Below are 19,107 nucleotides of genomic sequence, written 5' to 3' on the forward strand. Positions count from 1 at the left end.
ACCCACTCATTATATAAATTTAATTACACCCCATTGTTTAGGCAGATCAGACGTGACTAACTGAAATGGAGGGGATATAACTTTTCTTGGCTAGGTAGACTGGCAGCGGTAAAAATGAATACTCTGCCACGACTTTTATACTTATTCAGGGCTCTACACACATGGTCGACAATAGTGAAGAGTAACCTGCTACCAGAGTTTTCCCTCTCAACCCCACTTAGATACCTACTACCTAATGAACCGAGGATGCAGATAATGAAATAGTAAAACAAGGGGCTATACAGTGTAGCAGATATCTTAGAAAATAGAACCCCGATTTCATTTAGCCTTTTACAAGAGAGAATAGCGCCATTAACACTCCATTGGTATTTTTACCTTCAAATTAGGCTCCTCACTCCGATCGTTTTTGAAACAGTCCCCAAGGGGCACCCCGACTATTGTAGAAATATATAGTGTCAACTCTCATCGCACCAAACACTCGATATCTAAACTCTGACCATCCAATCCAGTCCAAACAAGCCCAAATCCTCCATAATGCTAGCATGGGAAAAAGATTTAAATGTGACTAGGGAAGTAGAGGAATGGGAACTTATATTCCAATCTGCTGACACAGGCTTACTGACTGCAGACCTGAAAGAAAACACAATGAAGACACTCTTTAGATGGTACTTGACACCGATTAAAACTGCACATATGTATCCACATGGCAATAAACTGTGCTACAGAGGATGTGGGTAGATAGGATCGTATAAGCATATGTGGTGGGAATGCACCGAAGTAGGAGTAGTATGGACACGCTTATCCACTTTAATTAGCTACCTAATAGAGGAGTTTACGCTTACAATACAACAGGCCCTACTACATGAACATATTGCCAAATATAACAAATCTCAATGCCTTGATCAGAATCCTCTGTACTGTCACTAGAACATGTATTGCGAGATGTTAGAAGTAAGGCACTCCCTCATGGTTAGAAATAGAAACAAATACAACACACATACAATATGTACGAGTTGGCAGACGGAATGCTGAATAATAGACCCGGTTAATCAAATTTGGAACTACTGGATCAGTAGGGCGACAATCAACAATTGATGGTTGTCTAGACATTTATAGCGGAATGTTTTCTTGCTGAGCATACATTGAATTATTGTGTTACATTGTCACTACTAATGTTGATGCCCCCCCCATTCTCCCCCCCCGCTTATAAAAAGATTTAGATTTGCTGACACTAGCTAATCTTTTATTAATCTCTAATGCATAGACGACGTTGGTTAGCATTGCAAATGATACTGTATTACACCATAGTTACATAATTTTGTAATTTAAATCACAAATATGTGCGTTTCATGAATCTGAGATTTGCAATCCCTGAGAACATGCGTTTTTCGTTTTGGAATTTGTTATACAAACTGATGTATATGCTTCATAAAAATCTATGAAACTTAATAAAATATTTAAGCATAAATAATCATTTTGCATGTTATCTCACATTAATAGAAAGCATTAATTATATTTGTCAATTTTGAGAGGGACCTGGAATATAACTCATCGACTTCCTGTTGACTTACATTACATAAGAAGGTTCATTTTCATAGATTCTCCCCCACATCTCTTTCAAACTACTTGCAACCTCTATTTATTTAAATGACATTAGTCAAAATTAAGAGTTCATGTTATAGATAGAGCATGATATATTAAATAGACTTTTCCGTTTACTTCTATTATCATATTTACATTGTCCTCTTGGCATCTTTTGTTGAACGGCAGCAATGAACTCCTGCAAGCTAGTGATGGGTGGCTACCCACATATGCTTCTTGTCATTAGCTCACCAGTTGTGTTCAGTTATGCCTCAGTAGTTCAGGGGTTACAAACAAAGTGCAGTAGTAAAATTCTTCAAAACATTAAAAAAAAAAAAAAAAAAAAAAAAAAAAAAAAGGAAAATGCTTTTAAACACATTTATGTCCTTTTAAAGGGACACTCAATCAAAATTAACCTTTCATTATTGAGATAGAGCATGCCATTTTAAACAACTTTCCAATTTACTTCCATTAACAAAATATGCACAGTCTTTTTATATTTAAACTTTGAGTCACCAGCTCCTACTGAGCATGTGCAAGAATAAGCGTGTATGCATTTGTGAATGGCTGAGTGCTGTCACATGGTACGTGTATGCATTTGTGATTGGCTGATGACTGTCACATGGTACAGAGAGTGGAAAAAGACATAGCTTTTAAAATGGTCAGAAAAAAAATATATTACTCATTTGAAGTTCAGACTAAGGCTTCTATTTATCAAAGGTCTTGCGGACCTGATCCGACAGTGCGGATCAGGTCCGCAAGACCTCGCTAAATGCGGAGAGCAATACGCTCTCTGCATTTAACATTGCACCAGCAGCTCACAAGAGCTGCTGGTGCAACGCCGCCCCCTGCTGACTCGCGGCCAATTGGCCGCCAGCAGGGAGGTGTCAATCAACCCGATCGGGTTGATTTCCGGCGATTTCTGTCCGCATGCTCAGAGCAGGCGGACAGGGTTATGGAGCAGCGGTCTTTAGACCGCTGCTTCATAACTTGTGTTTCTGGCGAGCCTGCAGACTCGCCAGAAACACGGCCCTTCAAGCTCCATACGGAGCTTGATAAATATGGGCCTATGAGCTATTGCATTGTCTTGTTATCTTGCATTTGTTGATTATGCAAATCTACTGTGTTGACTGGTCCTTTAATTGTAACACCACAAATCCCTTGTGACCAGGGATAGGTAAGGTGTCCGTACATGGACACTGGTGTCCATGACACGCCCTTGCAGTGTCCGCCACAACCTTAGTATCTCTTTTCTTTCTAATTAAATAATAGGAATAAAAAAAATATGTAGTGTGAATAAAGTTAGTGGCTTGTCAAGAGACTGCTAGCGATATTGGGTGATAAGTTATGGAATAAATAAAGCCTGAGTGAAATACTGGATGTGTATCTGCATCAGTATAATAACACCCAGCTCTATACAAAGACACAGTAGTGACACTGGCTCATGTGTATAGCCAGACAAGGGTTGGTTATAGAATCAGTGGTATCTGCATCAGTATAATAACACCCAGCACTATACAATGACACAGTAGTGACACTGGCACATGGGTATAGTCAGAGAAGGGATGGTTATAGGATCAGTGGTATCTGCATCAGTATAATAACACCCAGCACTATATGACACAGTAGTGACACTGGCACATGGGTATAGCCAGACAAGGGCTGGTTATAGGATCAGTGGTATCTGCATCAGTATAATAACACCAAGCACTATATAATGACACAGTAGTGACACTGGCACATGGGTATAGCCAGAGGAGGGCTGGTTATATGATCAGTGGTATCTGAATCAGTATAATAACACCCAGCACTATATAATGACACAGTAGTGACACTGGCACATGGGTATAACCAGAGGAGGGCTGGTTATAGGATCAGTGGTATCTGAATCAGTATAATAACACCAAGCACTATATAATGACACATTAGTGAAACTGGCACATGGGTATAGCCAGAGGAGGGCTGGTTATACGATCAGTGGTATCTGAATCAGTATAATAACACCCAGCACTATACAAAGACACAGTAGTGACACTGGCACATGGGTATAACCAGAGGAGGGCTGGTTATAGGATCAGTGGTATCTGCATCAGTATAATAACACCCAGCACTATACAATGACACAGTAGTGACACTGGCACATGGGTATAGTCAGAGAAGGGATGGTTATAGGATCAGTGGTATCTGCATCAGTATAATAACACCCAGCACTATATGACACAGTAGTGACACTGGCACATGGGTATAGCCAGACAAGGGCTGGTTATAGGATCAGTGGTATCTGCATCAGTATAATAACACCAAGCACTATATAATGACACAGTAGTGACACTGGCACATGGGTATAGCCAGAGGAGGGCTGGTTATATGATCAGTGGTATCTGAATCAGTATAATAACACCCAGCACTATATAATGACACAGTAGTGACACTGGCACATGGGTATAACCAGAGGAGGGCTGGTTATAGGATCAGTGGTATCTGAATCAGTATAATAACACCAAGCACTATATAATGACACATTAGTGAAACTGGCACATGGGTATAGCCAGAGGAGGGCTGGTTATACGATCAGTGGTATCTGAATCAGTATAATAACACCCAGCACTATACAAAGACACAGTAGTGACACTGGCACATGGGTATAACCAGAGGAGGGCTGGTTATAGGATCAGTGGTATCTGAATCAGTATAATAACACCCAGCACTATATAATGACACAGTAGTGACACTGGCACATGGGTATAACCAGAGGAGGGCTGGTTATAGGATCAGTGGTATCTGAATCAGTATAATAAAACCAAGCACTATATAATGACACATTAGTGAAACTGGCACATGGGTATAGCCAGAGGAGGGCTGGTTATAGGATCAGTGGTATCTGAATCAGTATAATAACACCAAGCACTATATAATGACACAGTAGTGACACTGGCACATGGGTATAGCCAGAGGAGGGCTGGTTATAGGATCAGTGGTATCTGAATCAGTATAATAACACCAAGCACTATATAATGACATAGTAATGATACTTGCACATGGGTATAGCCAGAGGAGGGCTGGTTATAGGATCAGTGGTATCTGCATCAGTATAATAACACCAAGCACTATATAATGACACATTAGTGAAACTGGCACATGGGTATAGCCAGACAAGGGTTGGTTATAGAATCAGTGGTATCTTCATCTGTATAATAACACCCAGCACTATATAATGACACATTAGTGAAACTGGCACATGGGTATAGCCAGAGGAGGGCTGGTTATAGGATCAGTGGTATCTGCATCAGTATAATGACACCCAGCACTATATAATGACACATTAGTGAAACTGGCACATGGGTATAGCCAGACAAGGGTTGGTTATAGAATCAGTGGTATCTTCATCTGTATAATAACACCCAGCACTATATAATGACACAGTAGTGACACTGGCACATGTGTATAGCCAGAGGAGGGCTGGTTATAGGATCAGTGATATCTGAATCAGTATAATAACACCCAGCACTATATAATGACACAGTAGTGACACTGGCACATGGGTATAGCCAGACAAGGGCTGGTTATAGGATCAGTGATATCTGAATCAGTATAATAACACCCAGCACTATATAATGACACAGTAGTGACACTGGCACATGGGTATAGTCAGACAAGGGCTGGTTATAGGATCAGTGGTATCTGCATCAGTATAATAACACTCAGCACTATATAATGACACAGTAGTGACACTGGCACATGGGTATAGCCAGAGGGCTGGTTATAGGGTCAGTGGCATCTTCATCTGTATAATAACACCCAGCACTATATAATGACACAGTAGTGACACTGGCACATGGGTATAGCCAGAGGGCTGGTTATAGGGTCAGTGGCATCTTCATCTGTATAATAACACCCAGCACTATATAATGACACAGTAGTGACACTGGCACATGCGTATAGCCAGAGTAGTGCTGGTTATAGAGTCAGTGTTATCTGCATCAGTATAATAACACCCAGCTCTATACAAAGACACAGAAGTGACACTGGCACATGGGTATAGCCAGACAAGGGCTGGTTATAAGATCAGTGGTATCTGCATCAGTATAATAACACCCAGCACTATATAATGACACAGTAGTGACACTGGCACATGGGTATAGCCAGAGGAGGGCTGGTTATAGGGTCAGTGGTATCTGCATCAGTATAATAACACCCAGCACTATATAATGACACAGTAGTGACACTGGCACATGGGTATAGCCAGAGGAGGGCTGGTTATAGGGTCAGTGGTATCTGCATCAGTATAATAAACACAGCGCTATATAATGACACAGTAGTGACACTGGCACATGGGTATAGCCAGAGGAGGGCTGGTTATAGGATCAGTGGTATCTGAATCAGTATAATAACACCAAGCACTATAAAATGTTTTAAATTTCAAATGTACCTTGGTGTCCTTCACTAAGGTCTGTACTTTGGAAAATGTCCGCCACAGCCTTTGTCTGTGCCTATCCCTGCTTGTGACCAGTAACTGCTACATTGCTGCCTCCATGGAAACACTGACAAAAATAAAAGCTGCCGCTCAACAGGTAGTTTTAACTTCAAGAGGCAAAGAGAGAAATGAAGAAACATCAGGACAAACACAAGAGCACTGGCGTTGGTTCCAGGCTCCAGTCCCTCTACAATTAAATCTGAGCCAAATGAATTGCTAGGTAACAGCCTACAGCACAGAATATACCAAGCAACAGGTGACCTGCTTAAAAGGGACAGTCTACACCAGACTTGTTATTGGTTAAAAAGATAAACAACACATTTACTACTCATTCCCCAACTTTGCACAACCAACATTGTTATATTAATATACTTTGTAACATTTAAACCTAAATTTCTGCCTGTTTCAAAGCCACTACAGACAGCCTCTTATCACATGCTTTTTAAATTGCTATTCACAACAGGAGACTGCTAATCATGGGAGCAACAAACATTGTGCTTGCGCCGTGGAGTTGTGTAAGACAAAGCACTAATTGGCTAAAATGAAAGTCAATAGATAGTCATGTGATAAGGGGGCAGTCTTCAGAGGCTTAGATACAAGGTAATCACAGATGTAAAAAGTATATTAATTTAAGTGTTAGTTATGCAAAACTGGGGTATGGGTAATAAAGGGATTATCTATCTTTTTAAACACACGACAACACACTACACAGTCAACACACACACATCTCTCTCTCTATATACACACATCTCTCTCTACACACACACACATATATATATATACACACACACATACATATATACACACACACATATATATCTATATCCATCTATATCTATATATACACACACACACACATATATATCTATATGTCTATATATCTATATATGTCTATATCTCTCTCTCTATACATACATACATACACACACAATGAATATCTTATCTATTATAACAATGTAACGTATACAAAAGGGACCTTTGTCTTGTAAAGTCCTTAATATACATTAAAAATAATTATATTATACTGTATACACAGGTATTGGATAAGTACACATAACAATCAAAAGGACATTCAATTATATGACATATAGACAAATTATATAAATTATGTGCAATCCAGCTCTGAAATGCAGACTATCTGCATATGAAATCAGTTCTGAGAGAGCTGCTGGTACAGGTCAGTAGAACCCAAGATATTATAGTTTGCACACTGTGCAGTGTTTTGTCAATCAGAAATAAACCTCTTGAAACACCTGGTATGTTTATCTTATGTCCCTTGATTGTGACCAATAAGGACTAGATGCAAGTGAGTTTGTGCACTACTATAGGTACTTTGTAGTAGGTGTGAAAGAGTAACCTGGTACAAGCAGAATTTTCGGAGGAATTTTTTTTGACAACAAAAGCAAACAATATATAGCGCAATGTGGTTTTCTTTTAAATTCATTTTATGGTGTATTAGAGTTTGAGTTTGCCCCTTCGAACACTGCATTGCCAAAAATCTGCATAAAAATTGAATGTTTTAGAAACATTTAAATAGGCATTGAGAGGGCAATTCCACAATAGTTTTGTGGACAAGATATCAGCCAATACTGAAAAGGCTTTTGTATTACCTTCTCTCCTTTGTTGCACGCAGATATAAATGAACTCCTGCACTGACTAAGCAATCACTGTACAGAATGTTACAGGACCAAAGCTCTGAATTTGGCAGGGTGCAGTGAGAGAAAAACAAAACTAATAATACATTTTTCTCTAAATTAGTGCATTTTAAAGTACATGGTTTATTTATAGGAGCAAATTATCAGTAATATGATGGGACTAGAATGACAACTAAAGGAGGTAGATGGGGCAGAAAAGCCAAACGTCCTAAAGCGCACAGTCTGGGGAAACAACATAGGTCTTAAACATTGTGACACACAAACTCTGTGAAAATCTGTGCCCATTTTTTAATAAAACAAAATATCCATAAACATAAGATAGTAAAGTAGTGCTAATGGTAAGTACTTATAGGTGCCAACAACAAGCACCTGTTAGGGGTCTGGCTTCAGAGAGTTCATACTCATTTTTCAACCGCTTACTCCCTATAATTGTTGATTGCCAATAGCTTGTAAATGTGTTATATTCTGAGATCAGACATTGTGCTATGTTAGTGAAACAAGTCAGTTAAACGTTAATCTAGCCCTCGCTATAGAAGGGGCTTAAGCAGACAGAATCTATTACACTGAATAGCTGTGCAAGCAAGGACTTTATAATTACAGAGAGTATTAGCTAGATAGCTTTAATCTCATAAGCCGACATCCCCCATATTAACAGGTCCTCTTGTTACAGCATTATTTCTGAATTTATTAATATCCCGTTACAAGAGATATTGTTTGTATCCGACTGCTTGATATTATACAAACCAAGTACAATGTTTCACATCTAGATACATGATTATCAGAGGTATTATTTACACACCTATGCTATATATTGATATCTAGAGAGTTTAAGCAGTCAGAATCTATTACACTGAGCAGCTTTGCTAAAGTTAACTGTATATATTGATATCTAGAGAGTTTAAGTGTTTTTAAAACCTATATGATTGAATAGTTAAACCAATAAAGATAAAGTATGAATGATTAAAAATCGTTCCTGTATTATTCAGTGAGAATTTTTCCTATATAATTGTAGGGGTAAAGCACTCTTTTTTGTTACAAACTTTGTAACTCATTTTTCCATAAACTAACATGTCTGGCTGTTAAACACCCATAAGATAAAATTCCATTTACAATATTAACCAAAGGTTAACCATCTCTACCCAAAGGTTTTATTCATTTACCACGTCCTAGGTAGACTTGTCCCGGCACAAATTCCACGGCATTCACCCAATCTTCAGCCTTTGAGCTCCCGGCTGCTGGGTCAATAGCTGCCTTACTGTTAATATTGTCACTTGGTTCCGGAATGGACTCGCTCTGAGAGATCTTAGCAGTTGAGGAATCCCCAATGAGTTCTTGCTTTAGTGGTTTTGTGTGTTCAAACCTTACGGGAAAATAAAAAAAAGACGTGTCCATTAATGTGCTAAACAATGATGGTACTCTCCTCTCTGTGAGGGGGGGGGGGACATGTAACATTTGCATTACTGACTCAAGATAATGTATTTAAAAAAGGGACACAAAAAACACTCTTATCTAGCTTCAGAATAGCAGCCAACCAAGTGCAAACATTTTCAAAAGATATCAACACTGTTTGCTGCAACTGTTTTTCAACAACAAAACTCCACCACTTGCATTTTTGGCAGAGCCAATGCTAGCAATGATCATTATGTTAACAAAACTTGCATTGTTTTGCAGTATCTTATCTTCTGAGGTCAATTAGGGACAGAAATTAGCAGAGTGAGGCTTGTGCAGTCTGCACTTCTAATTTGCTAGCATTATATTCTATGAAAAGAGGCAAAATAAAATATATTGCAAATCTGCTCTACTACATATAATTAAACATGTTATATTATCCTTTCAGCACGCACAAAGGGGAGGTATCTTGACTCCCAAACAAGATACCACCGGCAGGTTTGTGTCTCATAATAGGACTTTACCTAGGTGAATAAATTATTTGCAGAGGGGTAAAACAAACCGTAAGCACCTAGCCGAAACACGTTGCTCTATGAGTTTCCGTAGTTGACTACATGAGAGAGACCACAACGAGTAAGCTTGTACAGACTAGAGCTAACCAAAGACGCTGCTCTCAGTGGCAGCCGGTGATAGACTGGAGATCCCAGGAAATCAGCATATGAACAAGACACCATTTTCGGTTTAAGTAATTAATTTGCTGTGTATAAACAACATTCCTACTGGTGACAAGGCTCTTCTCTGTATCCAATTGGAGGAAGAGTGACTCTAAACCGCTGCATGAAACTTTGCAAATTTAACGAATACCATAAGGAAGGATGTTCCAACAGACTTTTTATGTGAAATTACAAATGTATAAGTTTCATTTGATGTTTGCGGTTAATGTATGGTTCAAGTATTTTTATGGACTAAATGTGTATTAATAAATTGTGAAAAACTTAAGTCGGATATTGTACACATTAAAGGGACATGAAACCCTTTTATTCCTCTCTCACGATTCAAATACAGCATATGATTTTAAACAACTTTCTAATTTACGTCTATTGTTGGATTTGCTTTGGTTTCTTGATATCCTTTCTTGAAATGCATACCTAGGTAGGGTTAGTAGCAGCAATGCACTACTGGGAGCTGGCTGCTGATTGGTGGCTGCATATAAATGCCTCTTGTCATTGGTTCAGCTAGCTTCCTGTAGTGCACTGGTTTTCAAGCCTGTCCTCAGGCCTAGCTAACAGGCCACATTTTGTGGATATCTTAACTAGAGCACAGGTGAAATAATCAGCTGATTAGTAACCATGGTTATTTTACCTGCTCTCATCCAAGGTAATCCTGAAAACCTGACCTGTTGGGGAGGCCCCGAGGACAGGTTTGAAAAACAGAGCAGTAGTGCATAGAAGCTCCTTCAACGAAGGATAACAAGAGAATCAAGCAAGTTTGACAATAGAAGTAAACTGTTAAGTTGTTTAAAATTGTATGCGCTATCTGAATCATAAAAGAAAATGTTTATGTTTCATGTCCTTTAAAGCTGTGAATAAAAGCGCTACTGCAGATTTGACCATTTGTGGTCAGTACTGTGTTGTATAATTTGCCTCCGGGAGTTTTGAGGAAAACTTCCTAATAGCAGTAGCTTTGTGATATACTTCAGACAGCGCACGGATCATTTTATATAAGTATTAGCGGGAAGTTTAAACCATAGGGTTCATATTTAGCTACAGCTGTTGGGGGAAATATTACATTTATTATCTATATCAGATGTGAACATTGGGTTCTCTTTCTAACTATCGATAGGTTAGAATTTCTGAGAACAATTGTGGCAATTATCTAGAAACATTTTCTAGCTTGCCCTGTAGCCACCAATCGCTACCCAGGTGCTGAGCCAAAATTGGGTCAGCTCCTAAGATTACATTCCTGCTTTTAAAAATAAAGATACAAAGAACAATTGATAAAAGGAGTAAATAAAATTGCATGCTCTATCAATCATGAAATGAAACAAATTGAGTTTCTATCTTTTTAAGTGAGACTTTTTACTGTGCATGTATACTGAATCATAGATATAATACACTTCATGCACCAGCATACTGAACAGTGTCTCTCCTCAGAGTTGGTGGTGCCTTATATTGTGCAGGTGATGATTAAAGGGACAGAAAGGTCAAAGTTAAAAATGTGCATATGCACGTTTACAATTTTGGTGAATAAAGCATATTTAAAAAAGTTTCACATGCACAATAAAAGCTCACATTGAAAAGTGAAAGCTTTTACAAGAAGCATTTTTGATTATAGATGTGTAATGCAAAAATGATTCTATTCAAAACTGAAGTCACTGATGTGCATTTCTATATTAGCAGGAATGCTTTCCTTTCTAATCCATGTGTTTTGCATCATGCTTAATTCAGTTCACCTGCAGAGATCTCCGTACGCACAACAACCTCGTTGGTAATATCTGCAAATCATGGTAGACTGGATGTTGGTAAGATCATGGGAGTAACGACAGTTATTTCCTTCCTTGCAGACGCCGTGCATGAAATATCTGCAAACACAGTAATGGACCATTAAATAGAATTACAGCCATTGCAAAGAAAAAACAGAATCAGTGTTCTGTTATATAGTGAGGGGTCAGCAGCCCTCTCACACCCATACCCCAGGGTCCGCTGCCCTCGCTCTCCTATATCCCCCGGGGTCAGCTGACCTTTCTCTCCCATATACCCAGTATCGGCTGACTTTCCTCCTTCCCTCAATCTACCCAAATCCCCAGTATCAGCTTTACTCCCCCGAATAACTCGGGGTCAGCTTCCCCCTCTCTCCCCAGGGGTCAGCGTCACTCCTCTGCCCCTCCCCATATCCCGGGGAGTCAGCGTCACTCCTCTCTCACCCCCCCCATATCCCAGTGAAGTCAGTGTCACTCCTCTCTCACCCCCCCCCCCATGTCCCAGGGAAGTCAGTGTCACTCCTCTCTCACCCCCCCCCCCCATGTCCCAGGGAAGTCAGTGTCACTCCTCTCTCACCCCCCCCCCCATGTCCCAGGGAAGTCAGTGTCACTCCTCTCTCACCCCCCCCCCCCATGTCCCAGGGAAGTCAGTGTCACTCCTCTCTCACCCCCCCCCTGTCCCAGGGAAGTCAGTGTCACTCCTCTCTCACCCCCCCCCCCATGTCCCAGGGAAGTCAGTGTCACTCCTCTCTCACCCCCCCCCCATGTCCCAGGGAAGTCAGTGTCACTCCTCTCTCACCCCCCCCCCCCCATGTCCCAGGGAAGTCAGTGTCACTCCTCTCTCACCCCCCCCCCCATGTCCCAGGGAAGTCAGTGTCACTCCTCTCTCACCCCCCCCCCCCCCATGTCCCAGGGAAGTCAGTGTCACTCCTCTCTCACCCCCCCCCCCCATGTCCCAGGGAAGTCAGTGTCACTCCTCTCTCACCCCCCCCCCCCCATGTCCCAGGGAAGTCAGTGTCACTCCTCTCTCACCCCCCCCCCCCCATGTCCCAGGGAAGTCAGTGTCACTCCTCTCTCACCCCCCCCCCCCATGTCCCAGGGAAGTCAGCGTCACTCCTCTCTCACCCCCCCCCCATGTCCCAGGGAAGTCAGTGTCACTCCTCTCTCACCCCCCCCCCCCATGTCCCAGGGAAGTCAGCGTCACTCCTCTCTCACCCCCCCCCCCATGTCCCAGGGAAGTCAGTGTCACTCCTCTCTCACCCCCCCCCCCCATGTCCCAGGGAAGTCGTGTCACTCCTCTCTCACCCCCCCCATGTCCCAGGGAAGTCAGCGTCACTCCTCTCTCACCCCCCCCCCCATGTCCCAGGGAAGTCAGTGTCACTCCTCTCTCACCCCCCCCCCCCCCATGTCCCAGGGAAGTCAGTGTCACTCCTCTCTCAACCCCCCCCATGTCCCAGGGAAGTCAGTGTCACTCCTCTCTCACCCCCCCCCCCGCCATGTCCCAGGGAAGTCAGTGTCACTCCTCTCTCAGCCCCCCCCCCCCCCCCGCCATGTCCCAGGGAAGTCAGTGTCACTCCTCTCTCACCCCCCCATGTCCCAGGGAAGTCAGTGTCACTCCTCTCTCTCACCCCCCCCCCATGTCCCAGGGAAGTCAGTGTCACTCCTCTCTCACCCCCCCCATGTCCCAGGGAAGTCAGTGTCACTCCTCTCTCTCACCCCCCCCCCCATGTCCCAGGGAAGTCAGCGTCACTCCTCTCTCCCTCATATCCCAAGGGGTCAGCTTCATCCCTCTCTCACTCTCATATCCCACGGGGTCAGATTCATCCCTCTCTCACATCCCACGGGGTCAGCTTCATCCCTCTCTCCCCCCCATATCCCATGGGGTCAGCTTCATCCCTCTCTCCCCCCCATCTCCCATGGGGTCAGCTTCATCCCTCTCTCCCCCCCCATATCCCATGGGGTCAGCTTCATCCCTCTCTCCCCCCCATATCCCATGGGGTCAGCTTCATCCCTCTCTCCCCCCCCATATCCCATGGGGTCAGCTTCATCCCTCTCTCCCCCCCCATATCCCATGGGGTCAGCTTCATCCCTCTCTCCCCCCCATATCCCATGGGGTCAGCTTCATCCCTCTCTCCCCCCCATATCCCATGGGGTCAGCTTCATCCCTCTCTCCCCCCCATATCCCATGGGGTCAGCTTCATCCCTCTCTCCCCCCCATATCCCATGGGGTCAGCTTCATCCCTCTCTCCCCCCCATATTTCATGGGGTCAGCTTCATCCCTCTCTCCCCCCCATATCCCATGGGGTCAGCTTCATCCCTCTCTCCCCCCCATATCCCATGGGGTCAGCTTCATCCCTCTCTCCCCCCCATATCCCATGGGGTCAGCTTCATCCCTCTCTCCCCCCCATATCCCATGGGGTCAGCTTCATCCCTCTCTCCCCCCCATATCCCATGGGGTCAGCTTCATCCCTCTCTCCCCCCCATATCCCAAGGGGTTAGCTTCATCCCTCTCTCCCCCCATATCCCAAGGGGTCAGCTTCATCCCTCTCTCCCCCCCATATCCCAAGGGGTCAGCTTCACCCCTCTCCCCCCATATCCCAAGGGGTCAGCTTCACCCCTCTCCCCCCATATCCCAAGGGGTCAGCTTCACCCCTCTCTCCCTCATATCCCAAGGGGTCAGCTTCACCCCTCTCTCCCTCATATCCCAAGGGGTCAGCTTCACCCCTCTCTCCCTCATATCCCAAGGGGTCAGCTTCACTTCTCACCCTCATATCCCAAGGGGTCAGCTTCACTTCTCACCCTCATATCCCAAGGGGTCAGCTTAATCCCTCTCTCACATCCCATGGGGTCAGCTTCACCCCTCTCTCCCCCTCATATCCCATGGAGTCAGCTTCACCCCTCTCTCCCCCTCATATCCCATGGAGTCAGCTTCACCCCTCTCTCCCCCTCATATCCCATGGGGTCAGCTTCACCCCTCTCTCCCCCTCATATCCCAAGGGGTCATTTTCACCCCTCTCTCCCCCTCATATCCCATGGGGTCAGCTTCACCCCTCTCTCCCTCAGCTCCCATGGGGCCAGCTTTACCCCTCTCTCCCATGGGGCCAGCTTTACCCCTCTCTCCCATGGGGCCAGCTTTACCCCTCTCTCCCATGGGGCCAGCTTTACCCCTCTCTCCCATGGGGCCAGCTTTACCCCTCTCTCCCATGGGGCCAGCTTTACCCCTCTCTCCCATGGGGCCAGCTTTACCCCTCTCTCCCATGGGGCCAGCTTTACCCCTCTCTCCCATGGGGCCAGCTTTACCCCTCTCTCCCATGGGGCCAGCTTTACCCCTCTCTCCCATGGGGCCAGCTTTACCCCTCTCTCCCATGGGGCCAGCTTTACCCCTCTCTCCCATGGGGCCAGCTTTACCCCTCTCTCCCATGGGGCCAGCTTTACCCCTCTCTCCCATGGGGCCAGCTTTACCCCTCTCTCCCATGGGGACAGCTTTACCCCTCTCTCCCATGGGGACAGCTTTACCCCTCTCTCCCATGGGGACAGCTTTACCCCTCTCTCCCATGGGGACAGCTTTACCCCTCTCTCCCATGGGGACAGCTTTACCCCTCTCTCCCATGGGGACAGCTTTACCCCTCTCTCCCTCAGCTCCCATGGGGCCAGCTTTACCCCTCTCTCCCGCCAGTCTCGCAGACAGCCCCAGCTACACAAGCTCTACGAGACTCTTTATATAACTCGGCTGTGCCCCGGTTAAAGCCCTAACCGCCTCCCCTGTCACACAGCCCGGTACATGGGTCACCTCCTCCCTACCTGCAGGTGACCTGCCGGGTCCAGCCTCCCGTGGGGGGATTATCCTGGAACGCGGGCAGCGGGGACTTGGCTACTGCCGGTGTGAAGGGTGCAGGCGCCGCCGCTGCCTCCGCCATTCCTGTTTATCCCCCGCTAAAGCACCGGAACTTCCGGAATGACATGCTTCCGACGGGCCCGGCAAAACTTCCGGTGAAGCGAAGGGGTCAGGAAGTGCAGATCTGTCACCGGGTGGGAGAGGTTCTCGGGGGTCCCTAAGGGGAAAAAGAGGTTAACGGCATCCAAAGAGTTAACGGAATGGGGCTATTGTGCCCACAACAGCCCTTCATTTATTAAATGGGCATTAAATTTTGTTTTTTAATTTGTGTATAGAAAGAATATATTGTGAAGTCACGTGATCATGCAATAGAATGTTCTTCATTGTGTCCCTTTAAAATTGTAATTTCTTAGCAAAGTTTGCATTGTTTTGCAGTCTGGTGCACACATTTTTTTAAAAAAAAGCCTCTTATTAGGGACACATTGATCATGCATTCTGTCTGTAGTATGTTACTCAGTCATTTATTATTAAAGTGCCTTAAAACATGTTGAGATCTGCACATAGCCTAAAAAATTGTTTGCTTAAAAAATTGTTTAAAAATTGCTGTCAAGTATTTTAAAATTATTTTCAAATATTGGCACAATTACTAACATAGCCATGCTGTCTGGAGAAGTCTGCCCCCCTCCCTTATCCTGTCTGGAGAAGTCTGCCCCCCCCCCCCCTCATAGGCATTGTATTTCACAGCAGCTTATTTGCTTCTAAGCATGCTCCAGCAGATGACTGTGAAAGTGAATGTCAATTTTGATGCTAAAGTGCCCGGTTTTTAAAAAATCGATTAAAAACAGGGACTCTTTAATTCATCAAAATTTACATTTCACTCCTGTTGTGAAAAAAAACTTACCTTTTAAACTTGACAGCAGCTCCAGCTTCCTCCGGTCGTTGCAAGCCATTTCTGACGTCAGAAATTATGGATAGGTCATCCTCCAATCACGGTGCCCCTGGTTTTTAATCAAATTTTTAAAAACCCAGCACTTAAGCATCAAAATTGACATTCACTTTAAAGTCTGCATTCTACCAAAGTAAAGGTAGATATAGATACAGTCATAGAAGGTGTGGGGGGAGTTAGAGCTGTACAATTTGGAAACTTAAAAGAAAGGGTTAATGACGAGGCACTGTAGTATAAATAATTTGCTGGTAAAGTAATTAAAGTACATATTATATTTTGTCTCAATCCCAACTTGTATTATGTCCCTTTAATTCCATGTAACACACTGAGCCTGTTTGGGAGCGTACAAAAACTTCAATTTTAAAAGTTGAATTATAGATAATGTTGTAATATAAGTTATACACGTTAAAGTAAATGTAAAAATTCAATTAAAAACAGGGGCACTTTAATTCATCAAAATTTTACATTTCACTCCTGTTGTGAAAATACTTATCTTTTAAACTTGACCCCTGCTCCAGCTTCCTCCGGTCGTCGCAAGCCATTTCTAATGTCAGAAATGATGTATAGGTCATCCTCCAATCACGGCTTTCCCCCTGGGGGAATCAGTGTCTGATTCAATGCCGTGATTGGAGGAAGCCGGATTCATAATTTTAGACCCAGGAAGAGGCTTTGCGACGGGTGGAGGAAGCTGGAGCTGCTGTCAAGATTAAAAGGTAAGTTTTTTTTTTCACAGCCCGAGTGAAATGTAAATTTTTATGCATTAAAGTGCCCCTGTTTTTAATTTAATTTTTAAAAACCGGGCACTTTAGCATCAAAATTTACATTCACTTTAAATGTAATACAAGTTACATTTTATACATTTTACGGGAAATTACATTTTGCGTTTGAATATTTAATCTTGTAATTACAACACTTTTCTGGAGTGTTACAATAAATTAACATATCAGCTGGTTGAATATTAGAACAGATTTTCACTGTGTTTGCTTCAATTGTTTTTTAAGGGTCAAACTCTAGCCATCAATTTTTGTATTTGAAAGCACCAATCAGAACTTGAGTCTGTAGAAGACGACATCACTTGCATAATGTTCATGTAGAAAAGATTGTTTTATCCTGAAATTCATTTTACTTCCTCCAGGGGCACCATTATTGTACATAAGAAAAATAACAAGGGGTTATGAAAGTCTTTCTTGTGACATTAGAGATCATGGCAGATTTAGGTGTAGCAGGAAGTTATTGTGGCTCATGTGCTGTCCTAGGGATAGATGGAGTGTATCGTAGCTTTTTAAAGATAATTTGGCATGTTTAGGTACCAACGTGATGGGACAATACATTTAAAATGTATTTTCCCACTTCTTAAACGGACATGAAAGCAAATTTTTTTCTTTCATGATTTAGAAAGAGCATGTCATTTTAAACAACTTTCTAATTGACTTCTATTATCTAATTTGCTTCATTCTCTTGATATCACTTGCTGAAAAACATATCTAGATATGCTCAGTAGCTGCTGATTGGTTGCTGCACCTTGTGTGATTGGCTCACATATGTGCATTGTTATTTCTTAAACAAAGGATATCTAAAGAATTGAGCAAATGAGATGATAAAAGTAAATTGGAAAGTTGTTTAAAATTGCATGCCCCATCTGAATCATGAAAGTTTAATTTTGACTAGACTGTCCCTTTAACTTATTTATATAATGACCAAAAAAACAACATTAAACTGGTGCTTGTCCCTCTCTGCTCATTGAGAACAATGTCCAAATCTGTAAGAAATATATTGCGCTGATATTACAAGTTGAGCGAAATCCAATCGTGATTTACGCTAGAATCCTTACCAAAATTTCAGAGTGGTAAAGATTCTGTTTTGTGAAATTAAAAAGTTGCACAAAACAAATGAATATTGAGTTTAAAGGGACAGTGAACTCAAATTTATCTATTGTTTTAAATGATAGATAATCCCTTTATTACCATTCCCCAGTTTTGCACAGAAAACATGGTTATATTAATACACTTTTTACCTCTGTGATTACCTTGTTTCTAAGCATCTCCCGATGGCCCCCTGATCACATGACTTTTTCTATTGACCTGCATTTAAGCCAATTAGTGCTGTGTTGTTAGAATCCACGGGCGTCAGCACAATGTTATCTATATGGCTCACATGAACTAGTTACCCCTGATGTGAAAAGCAAACACAAAAGGATGTGATTATGGGGCTGTCTTTAGGGACTTAGAAAAAGACAGAAATTTAGAGGTTTAAAGGTGATAAAGTATGTTAATGTAACCATGTTGGTTGTGCAAAGCTAGGTAATGGGTAGTAAAGGCATTATCTATCTTTTTAAACAATAACAATTTTTGTGTTGACTGTCCCTTTAATGCCCCTTTAATGGTTTGTTGTATATTCAAACTGCGCTACTATTTTTCACTCAGTAGCAACACCATAGCGGTGAGCAGAATGTACAGCTGGGTCTATTGGCACATTGCAAATATAGATAATAAAAGAGGCGGTAAAAAACATTTATAAATGCTATTCCTGTATTAATAATATATGCTTTTACGTAAACACTTGAAATAAAAATAAACAAGATATGAGTGCATAAAGTGTACGCAGACTAGGATACAAGTACGGGTCAGTAAGGGCAGAAGCAAGTCATTTGAATAGAAAAGGAAAACGTGTTGCATGTTAGTAAACGCAGAGGGTGGGATTTAGTTAAAGGGACGTGTAGGTCCAAAAAAAAAAAAGTCAGAAAATGTG

The 19,107-nt window shown here is 42.7% G+C and overlaps 1 protein-coding gene across 1 annotated transcript in view; it reads right to left on the bottom strand.

Annotated features, from left to right (window-relative positions):
* The window catches only part of MKRN1 (makorin ring finger protein 1), a 36,523-nt gene extending 20,986 nt beyond the window's left edge, over positions 1–15,537 (bottom strand). Inside the window, exons 1-3 of the mRNA XM_053719034.1 lie at positions 15,380–15,537; positions 11,552–11,680; positions 8,871–9,070 (exon numbers count right to left, since the gene is read on the bottom strand). Coding sequence (XP_053575009.1) covers positions 8,871–9,070; positions 11,552–11,680; positions 15,380–15,495 — 445 coding nt within the window. The 5' untranslated portion in view covers positions 15,496–15,537. The remainder of the gene's footprint in view (positions 1–8,870; positions 9,071–11,551; positions 11,681–15,379) is intronic.
* Between the last annotated feature and the right edge of the window lie 3,570 nt (positions 15,538–19,107).

This window comes from Bombina bombina, chromosome 6 (genome assembly GCF_027579735.1).
Source record: "Bombina bombina isolate aBomBom1 chromosome 6, aBomBom1.pri, whole genome shotgun sequence".
NCBI classification, from domain to species: domain Eukaryota; kingdom Metazoa; phylum Chordata; class Amphibia; order Anura; family Bombinatoridae; genus Bombina; species Bombina bombina.